General features: G+C 38.9%; 1 protein-coding gene across 1 annotated transcript; it reads left to right on the top strand.

The window, feature by feature from the left end:
• Nucleotides 1-9491: 9491 nt before the first annotated feature.
• LOC107765720 (expansin-B15-like) lies at nucleotides 9492-10729 on the top strand. The gene is made up of 4 exons (XM_016584398.2): nucleotides 9492-9645; nucleotides 9810-9925; nucleotides 10114-10295; nucleotides 10377-10729. The coding sequence occupies exons 1-4, from the start codon at nucleotides 9492-9494 to the stop codon at nucleotides 10699-10701; spliced, it is 777 nt and encodes a 258-aa protein (XP_016439884.1). The 3' UTR covers nucleotides 10702-10729.
• Nucleotides 10730-10976: the final 247 nt, after the last annotated feature.

Raw genomic sequence — 10976 nt, 5'->3', positions numbered from 1 at the left:
ACATACCAAGAACATCAAAATCGGACCTCCATGATTAATTAGGTAGAATTCACACAAGAATCGAGTATTGAGTTCAAAAAAACTTAACTCCAGGTGTTATCTCTTGAATCCCTCTTCAAATCCTCTCAAAAAGCTCTAAAATCGCCCAAAAATGGTGAAAGTTAGCCCCAAAAGCGCAGACAATGGCTATTTAAACATTCTGCCCAGGCATCAAAAACCTTCTTCGCGAACGCGGTCAAAGCCTCACGTTCGCGAAACACAATCCAGCTTTGACCAAAAATCTTCTTCGCGATCACGTCTTGCCACTCGCGAACACGATGCTTCCTCAAATTAACCCTTCGCGATCGCGTAACCTCTCTCGCGAATGCGATGAATAAGCACCCTGAAGCTCAGCTGCCCAATTCTCTTATGTGAATGCTGTCCTCTTCAGGCGAACACGATGACCAATCACACAGCCCTTCACGAATGCGTAGCCTGCCTCACGAACGCGAAGGCTAAAATTCCAGCCTTCACCAGCTAACCCTTCACGAACGCAACGGCCTACACGTGAACGCGAAGGCCATTTCTCTGCAACACAGATCAGCAATTTTTTGCAATTCCAAACAATATGAAATGGTTCGATTGACCACCCGAAACTCACCTGAGGCCCTTGTGACCTCAACCAAACATGCCAACATATCCCATAACCTCATTCAAACTTGTTCCAACCTTCAGAACGCTCAAAGAAACATCAAAACACAAAAATCACATCGGATTCAAGCCTAAGAATTTCAAGAACTTCCAAATTACGCTTTTGATCAAAAACTCAACCAAACCTCACCTGAATGACCTGGAATTTTGCACACACATCAAAAATGACACACGGAGCTACTGAAACTTCCGGAATTCCATTCCGACCCCTATATCAAAATCTCACCTATCAACCAGAAAATGCCAAAATCTCAATTTTGCCAATTCAAGCCTAAACCTTCCACGGACTTCCAAAATGCATTCCGATCACGCTTTTAAGTCCCAAATCACCTAACGAAGCTAGCCAAATCATAAAAACTCATATCCGAGATCATATACAAATAAGTCAAATTTTGGTCAAACCTTTCAAATTCCAAGCTTCAGACTGAGGATTGTTCTTCCAGATTCGTTCCGACTACCTAGAAAGCCAAAACCAATGATTTACATAAGTCATAATATATCACATGGGGCAAGTCATGCCCGAGAACTGGTGAGCAAAGTGCAAAAGCTCAAAATGACCGGTCAGGTCATTACATCCCCTCCACTTAAAAATATGTTCGTTCTCGAACGTGCCCAGAGTTGTTCCAAAAGCCAACCAATCGCTGAATAACCTTACCATGCATATAACCGGGGGTGATCCCACGTCACCTATCTCATATAGGTCTGATAACACAATATAACTGAAATTTCACAATCTATCCTAGCCCATAAACCTTAGAACCACATTTCCACCACCGAAATCATCCACAAGATCAAAATCTCACATCTATACTCTGAATAGGCTCGAACAAGCTGTAATAACCCATACCTGCAACCATCAGGTGCAGTTACATGACATACCACATAACTCAAACACTTGTAGCGATAAATTCTAATCACAACAACTGCATACAACAATCAAATATCGATAGAGAACCTTTTATCAAATAAAGTCTCATTCCAACACTTTCATATACTGCCAATCATAAATGAAACACGCAGTAAGCCATAACCATTTCCCAGATCAACCATTCATGAAGCCACTTCTCCTTTGGCAAAGACCATAGCAAATTGCTGAGCTGAACCTCGATATTATCCTTCCAACATGCTGAAATCGAATCTATTTGTATTCATTAACGATCTCATCTAATCCAACACAATTACTATGGTGACATAACACATCAATACAGGCTAAAGCCACAACTTGTGCAACCCGCGCACCAATAAACAACAATCCGAACTTACCCAAATCATGAAAATGATTCAAACGAAAGAGTTGTACCGCAAGCTCACCAGTACTACCACAACACAAGGCTGAGAATATGTCATACATCGTAGAAACAGAACACACGAATCTAACCCGCAGGATCATACTTTCACATAGCTTTGCTCCAATGCGCGACCTCATCCAAACACTGGTCCACATAAGACACCTTAAGTTACTATGCTCAAAATCGACAACCGTGCGCAATATGATGTTTAAAACCAACATAATCATCATAACCACCGCGAGGAAATTACATAACATCACACAACTCGAAAGGACATAATCGATACGCCATCCACCGAGCAATACCCAGCACTCTTTCCGCTAAAATTCCACTGAGAAACCCCAATGGAGCCGCACCATATGTGCTTATAACCAACAAATCATAACACCTTTCAATGCAGAAAAGTACTCATAGATCACCTCAGAAAACTAATGGCTCAATAACAACCGAATCAACACAACCCTCACCAATAGCAACTTGAAGTCAACAAAGCCGTTTCGATGCAGAACACACATCCATATAGGTCTACCAATGATCAACACATCAACACTAGTCACCCACAACAGATAAATAACCCTCCAAAGGTTCACAATGACTTAATCATAGCACATACTATTATTTGACTAACTTACCCACATCTTTACCGTCCACAAACCATGAGCTAACCTATTTATGAGAACTTTCAATCTCCAAGTCCATAAAGCACACTAATTACCATATCTGATACCAATTTCGCCGCTCGAATATACAACACACCTCTAATACTCAATCATCCCATGAGAGGTATACCTATAATTCCTTTGTGCCACCAAACAAACTCAAATATCATCAATCGATCAGACAAGATAGTTCCGCAATACCAATAAAGCATTCGTAACTCAAACACATCGCCCTTCCTGAAATGCTATACCCTCATCAAGCCACACCAATTAGTGATCTCATGTATCTAGTCACCTGAAGCTGCCATGCTATCTAATAATTTGTGATCAAGTCTGAACTGTGTCCTTACATATGCAAATCTCAATCTTACACAACATATCGCATAAACCGTACCATCCTAGGATAACCACGAGAACTTCATATCCCTTATGAGCCACAAGCAACTATGTACTCCACTAGCCAAGAACTTCCCGTTGATCCCATCTAAAAAAATCACTATACATCCTATGCTTCTCACGCCAATAGGAAAAATATACCTCTCTAACTGTGGTGGAAACCATCTTGAATTCTCCGAATCTATTTGCACAAATCTAAATCGTTAGGACTGAGTCCTTCTAACTCAACTGAGCTACGCAGGCTACTAAACCCCAAGAGCATTGCTGCGAAATACCCGTAGAAATCCATTACCTCGTAAGCATACAAAAAACTAATCATATCCTTACCATACCGACTCGGCCTACTACCAAGCTATCCCATTTTATCTGAGTTCCTTCTGATTTACCTTCAACTTTATACTCCACTCCTTCTTGCTATAACATCACAATTCCTCAACCCAGACTCACCACATGAGATCCAAGCAAAAAACCACACCGTCTAAGGCTCATAACCTGTTGAATACCCTCTTAAATATCCCCAAAGCACCACATTCGAAACGCTTACCCTGAAGAGACTTCCTACGAATCCAAAGCCATTACCTTTACCTTCCTAATATTGATATATAAAATCCCATAATTAATATAGAAATACCACAAGTCTTGACATCTTCCAATGAAAACTCAACTTCTAGCCACATATACACCTTGAAAATACCCAATTGTTACATGTAAAATCTTGAACACATTAGAACCATTCTCGAGAGTCATTCACTCTACTCAAACTGCAATTAGCCTGATCAAAAAAATAGAACCACTCGTGGCTCAATAGCACTCCGACACCGCATAGTGTAACCTCATCCTAGAACAACCACACAACTTCTTACTCTATGCACCGAGCATCCTTCACCAACAATAAATCAAGACATTTTGTGATTCTCATTCACCTATGAAGCATAATATAACCTTTGTTAAAATTTTCCTCTACTCAAGCCATCCTTGGTCTCAATCTCCATAAGCCATAACTGATTTACCAGTACGCCTCAAACTGGAACCAACACAACACGTTATCGTGCAATCAACCAATCAATAGCATACTCCCCCACTTGGCTCGAAGCCATAGATCAAAACACACTCAATAACTCATAACGCATATACTTTATCGCTTCCATAATGCCATAGTGAGATTAAACTCGATCCTTCATAAGCTCGTGAAACACAGACCATCTGGTACTTCAAATCTTATGCAAATCTCGCATTCACTCTCGTAATAGTTGAACCCACTCTTTTAAGCGACCCAAATTTAAATTGCAACACATATATTACACTTGTAAATGAGGTCTCCTAACAGACAACATAAGGATTACATAACCTCAGAACATTCTGCAGAAGATAACCCATATGTTTTGCCTCCAACTAACATTTCTGTATACCTTCCGCCGTCATAAACATTACGCAGTCACTTAGTCTTCCTAAGTCTGAACTCATACCGCAATATGAAATTTACTTCACTCCCAACTAGGAAACATGAAAAGATTCTTCACACACCTATAACTCGGGGCTATACCTCGAATCAAGATGGAAATCAACTACCTAATAGTTCTTCTATCCTCCAGCAGACCCTTCTCGTCGCTCCAAATCATATGAACATATCGTGCAGTCATAACATACTCATCACATCGCCATCTAGCCATCACATCTACTAATAGGGACACTTCCGAACATATAAGTTCAAAACCACGTGCTCACACAATCACCGCCTCAGTGCTCAAGCTATAGGCAAAACCCGGCCTCAAGTCCTCCAAACTAGCCCGACATCAACACACATAGATCACATCTGGCCCCTCGATCAGGGAATCACAAGCCATCGATGTATATCTAATACTAAGTGCTCATGCGCTCATACGAAAGCGTGGAAGGAATTCAAAGAGTTACATTTCAATCTGAATCAAGGACGCACAATAAAAATTCAAGAATATGAAGTTTTTCCTAAAGGTTCTGCAGCCTCCCGAGGATAAGTACATACGCTTCTGTACCGATCCGCAAGACTCTACTAAACCTGCTCATGACTCGTGAGAGCTATGCAACCTATGCTCTGATACCAACTTGTCACGACCCAAAACCGACCCGGTCGTGATGGCGCCTATCGTGAAACTAGGCCAGCCGACACAACTCTCAAATCAACCATTTTCCAATAAAAGTAGTTTTTATACCATTTATAAACAATAATTCTCATAATGAAATTTTTAAAGAAAAGTGCAGAATAATTGCACAAGCCCGACATCAGGGTGTCACTAGTCATGAGCATCTACCAAGGTCCGAATACAACCAAAGTCTAAAAAATATACTAAATACAGTAATGAAAAAGAGAGGAAGGAAAGCAGTGTTGCGAACGTCATGCAGCCACCTTGCTAACTCTGGCAACTCCGCTTCTGAGCAATCAACACCCACTACCGGGTTCTAAAATACCTGAATCTGCACACGAGGTGTAGGGAGTAATGTGAGTACTCCAACCCAGTAAGTAATAAGAGTAAATAAAGACTGAGCAATAAGAAAATACGTCAACCACATCATAGCACCACAATGATTACAACATGTTCCCAAATCAAGACACCGTTCAACTCATTTCGTTAAACTCCCAACTTCAGTAAAATCCTTTAAAATTTATCTTTCTAACCTTTTCAATATAGGTTTAATGAAATATATATATTTATAGTGGAAGTGATGAAAATCATAATCGGCCCCTCGGGCAAAACATAGTTCGTATACAGCCCCTCGGCAAAACAGAATTTATACCCATTTCATAACTTAAAAACTTCAGTTTGAATGAAAGTTGTTTAAAGCGTTTGCCCAACATTTTCAATATATCACTGCGGCATGCGGGCCGATTCATATTTCTCGTCGACGGCGCTCACTAGGGGTGTGCAGGCTCCGGAGGGACTCCTATAGCCCAAACACTATATCGATGCGGCATGTAGCCCAATCCATATACATACACACACACACACACACATATATATATATATATTGCGGCGTGCAGCCCGATCCATAAATATATAATCCTCCCAACCAGGCCCTCGGCCTCTCTCAGTCATTAACCTCACAATCAGACTCTCGGTCTATCTCAGTCATCAACCTCACAATCAGACCCTCAGTCTATCTCAGTCATCAACCTCACAATCACTCATGCCATCAGTAAATCAAGGAACTCAGCCCAAACAGTTTTTATATTTTGAGAAGTAAAGTGACAAAACCAGATTTAAACGATAACAGGTAAAACATGACTGAGGATATGCTTTCAAAACAAATAGAGTGAAGAAAAGTAGTGAAAAAGCCCCTAAGGGTCTCAAGAGGTCGGCACAAGTCCCCAAACATGGCATACATCCCAAAATATAATAGCAATCTCTAAAATATGGAATATCATAAGATTTCAAATCAAATACACGACTTGACAATCGTACGGGACGGACCAATTCACAATCCCCAATGGTGCACGACTTTACGCTCGTCATCTAGTATGTGTGTCGCCTCAAAATAACACAACAATGTGAAATTCGGGGTTTCAAACCCTCAGGACAGCATTTACAATCATTATTTACCCCGATCCGGTCTAAACTCTAGCCCGCGATGCCTTTGCTCACATGAATCGACCTCCAGATGCTCTAATCTAGTCACAATCAGTACATAATCATTAAAATATGCTAAGGGAATAAAACCCACTCGAAATTATCCAATTTACATCAAAAATTCCGAAATTTCTCAAACCCAGCCCTGGGTCTCGGATTTCGATAAATTTTACATCAATAGATTCCTTATCCTCGCACAAGTTTATACATACCAAGAACATCAAAATCGGACCTCAATTGCTCTTTCGAATTCTCAATTTACACTCTCTAAATTCAAGCCCTAATTCATCAATTTTAGGCTTAATTTCCATGATTAATTAGGTAGATTTCACACAAGAATCGAGTATTGAGTTCAAAAATCTTACCTCCAGGTGTTATCTCTTGAATCCCTCTTCAAATCCTCTCAAAAAGCTCCAAAATCGCCCAAAAATGGTGAAAGTTAGCCCCAAAATTGCAGACAATGGCTATTTAAACATTCTGCCCAGGCATCAAAAACCTTCTTCGCTAACGCGGTCAAAGCCTCGCGTTCGCGAAGCACAATTCAGCTTTGACCAAAAATCCTTCTTCGCGATCGCGTCTTGCCACTCGCGAACGTGATGCTTCCTCGGACTAACCTTTCGCGACCGCATAACCTCTCTTGCGAACGCGATGAATAAGCACCCTGAAGCTCAGCTACCCAATTCCTCTTACGCGAACGCGGTCCACTTCACGCGAACGCGACGATCAACCACACACGCAAAGGCTAAAATTCCAGCCTTCACTGGCTAACCCTTCGCGAACGCGACAGCCTACACGCGAACGCGAAGGCCATTTCTCTGCAACACCGATCAACAATTTTCTGAAATTCCAAACAATATGAAATGGTCTGATTGACCACCCGAAACTCGTCCGAGGCCCTCGGGACCTCAACCAAACATGCCAACATATCCCATAACCTCATTAAAATTTGTTCCAACCTTCGGAATGCTCAAAGCAATATCAAAACACCAAAATCACATATGATTCAAGCCTAAGAATTTCAAGAACTTCCAAATTATGCTTTTGATAAAAAAAACCCAACCAAACCATGCCCGAATTACCTGAAATTTTGCACACACGACACAAATGACACAACGTAGCTACTGCAACTTCCGGAATTTCATTCCGACCCCTATATCAAAATCTCACCTATTAATCGGAAAACGCCAAAATCTCAATTTTGCCAATTCAAGCCTAAACCTTTCACAGACTTCCAAAATGCATTCCGATCACGCTCCTAAGTCCCAAATTACCTAACGGAGCTAACCAAATCATAAAAATTTCGATCTAAGATCATATATAAACTAGTCAAATCTTGGTCAAACCTTTCAAATTCCAAGCTTCAGACGGAGGATTGTTCTTCCAAATTCGTTCCGACTATCCTGAAAGCCAAAACCAACAATTTACATAAGTTATAATACATCACACGAGGCAAGTCGTGCCCAGGAACTGGCAAGCAAAGTGCAAAAGCTCAAAACGACGGGTCGGGTCGTTACATTGCCATTCTTATGGATTCTATTTAGAGATTAGCCAGTACTTATATTGTCCTGAAATTTGAAACTAAAAATCATAACTTCAGAATAATTTAGGATATTTTTTGTCCTAAAATATTGAATTGAAATACTGAAATTAAGGACGCACAAGCTAATTCCTAAATAACAGTCTTCTAAAGTGGCTACCTGGTGTCATTTACTTGTCAATGAATCCAGTAAGACAATGTGATGGGCTTTATTGTGGCATCGTTGTTTGAGTTTGAGTTAATGGGCCTCTAAAAGTCACTAGTTTCGTACGTTCTCTTTCTAATTTGTTCAACTTTTTTCATTTTTTTAAGCTTTACATTCTTGCCACACTTCATACAATACAATAAGATAAGAAATTCGGTAACTTTTGGTGGAAATGAGATAGTTGGAAACTTGTAATAAACTGTTCACTAATTCGACCGGAAATAACCTCTCTATCCTTTCGGGTAGGGGTAAGGTCTGTGTACATTCTACCCTCCCCAGACTTCACTAGTGGAATTTTACTGGGTATGTTGTTGTTGTTGTTTTAATTCGACTGGTTTGAGAATGATAATATCCGGACTAATATTAGTAAGTTTTGTGCACAAAAATCGAAAGATTATTCTCAATTAAATCTGAAAATGTTAAAAAATTTGACTTACTATTTCAAACATATTGTTATTACTTTTTGTCCATAATCTATCATTGTACACATATTTTCTACTATTGAAGGAAAATTTGTGTCTGAAAATAAGTTACTCATGAAGAGTTAGTACGTATATATGGGCATGTGGTGTTATCATTGTACACATATTTTATACTTTTATTGATGTGCTAAAGTTACAGAATATAAGGGTCTGAAGAGTATCTACATATCATAGCATTCAGAAAATAATTCTCAAGATCTTTTGATAGAATAGATAAAAATATATCAAAGAATATTGGCAAGTGATCATTGAGATAATTTCATGTGAAATAGTAAGTAGTTATCATCCCTTAATGAACCTAGGGATGATTTTGGTAAATTAGCAAGATCTTCTTTGTGTAAGATAATTTAGTCAATGGTCAGCTCTAACTTACTATATATCTATCAAGACTTATATATACTTCTTTGGTAATTAGTTTTAATATATTGCCATTATGGTAAGTAAAACTACAGTATAACATGGAGGATCATTAATATCTTTTAGATATCAAATATTCCTTAATATTTGGTAAGCATTATGTTTTTTCCACTATAAAAGGAGCACCCATACCATAGAGTTTCTCCAAGCAATTAGAAAAAAAAAAAGATTAAGCACAATAAACTCTTGTTCTATCTAGTAAATCAAGCATATTATGGCTTTTAATCTCCCTCTCACATTCACTTTTATAGCTCTATGTTTGTTTCAACAATGCACTTGCACACATGTTAAATCACTCAATGCATCTTTAGCTGGTTTTCAGCCAGCTGTAGCAACATTTTATGGTGCTCCAAATGGAGCAGGAAGTGGTAATTAATGATGTTATACTCTATGTAATTTTTTTTTATTAATTTGCATACGACATTTGTTATCGACATACTGTTAGGTTAATCAAAGTTGATCGTTTTAATTGTTTTTATGAGCGCTGTTATTAATTGGACCATGCAATTAATTTTTATTTTTGTCATGCAAGATGGAGGAGCTTGTGGATATACAAATGCTGTATCACAAGCCCCTTATAATTCCTTTGTATCTGCTGGAAATGCTCCTCTCTTCAGGAAAGGCTTAGGCTGCGGAGCTTGCTACCAGGTCCATATTAATTCTTGCCCATAATTTAGTTTTTCGTCACTTCAAGTAACATGTTATAACATATTAAAATGCACTAACTAATAGTGTAAAAATTAATTTGGACTGTCAGTATATATGAGTGAAATCCTCTGATAAATTGCTCTAACGTCTAAGACTTTGTGAATGACTTATACCTCCTGAAATTATAGGTGCAATGTAATCTAGGCCCTTGCTCAGGAAACCCAGTGACTGTAACCATTACAGATGAATGCCCTAGCTGTTCCGGCGCTGTTCATTTTGATTTAAGTGGAACTGCCATGGGAGCAATGGCCAAGCCTGGACAAGCTGACGCGTTACGTAATATGGGAAATATTGCAATCTCTTACCAAAGGTACATACTTTTCGGAATAAAATTATATATACCGATAGCACAAAGAATATTTTCTCTAAGCAATTCTACTTGTTATTGTAGGGTACCGTGCCAATACAAGAACACAAATGTAGCATTCAAGGTGGATCCGGGATCTAATGCTAACTTCTTATCAGTAAATGTTGAGTTTGAGAATGGAGATGGTGATCTTAATTTATTGGAGCTTGTGCCAGCTAGATCTACACAGTCGATAACTATGAATCATGTATTTGGGGCAACATGGAGTACTAATATTAACCCTTCAGCACAACCTGCTCCATATTCTATTAGGCTCACAACTGAGTTCAATAAGAAACTTACTGCTCCCAATGTCATTCCTGTTGGCTGGAAACCTGGGCAAACCTACAATTCCAATGTCAATTTTTGATTGTTATTTCTTCAACACAAACACAAAAATAATGAGTTAAATCAATGTCACAAAAATGACTTTGAAATGTTCTCCTTTTAGGAGTTTAATAAAATTTATCTTTCAAATATTATTATTCAAAAGTCCTTTTTTTTTGTCCTCTTACTGTATGATTCTCACAAGCAATGGAAAAAGAAAGGGGAAGTACACGAATGACCATTCTTAGGTCTGTTATTTAGTAATTAGTTAATACTTATTTTGTCCTGAAAATTTGAACTAAAAATCATAAATTTAGA

This window comes from Nicotiana tabacum, chromosome 7 (assembly GCF_000715075.1).
Source record: "Nicotiana tabacum cultivar K326 chromosome 7, ASM71507v2, whole genome shotgun sequence".
NCBI classification, from domain to species: domain Eukaryota; kingdom Viridiplantae; phylum Streptophyta; class Magnoliopsida; order Solanales; family Solanaceae; genus Nicotiana; species Nicotiana tabacum.
The sequence above is the reverse complement of the archived record's forward strand: the minus strand, read 5'-3'. Positions and strand labels throughout refer to the sequence as shown.

Excerpts from the sequence above, each read along its gene's own strand:
- LOC107765720 (XM_016584398.2), top strand. The coding sequence starts at position 9,492 with ATGGCTTTTAATCTCCCTCTCACATTCACTTTTATAGCTCTATGTTTG. Across the intron at positions 9,926-10,113 it reads GCTGCGGAGCTTGCTACCAG|GTGCAATGTAATCTAGGCCC; the intron begins GTCCATATTAAT and ends CTGAAATTATAG. Across the intron at positions 10,296-10,376 it reads ATTGCAATCTCTTACCAAAG|GGTACCGTGCCAATACAAGA; the intron begins GTACATACTTTT and ends TTGTTATTGTAG.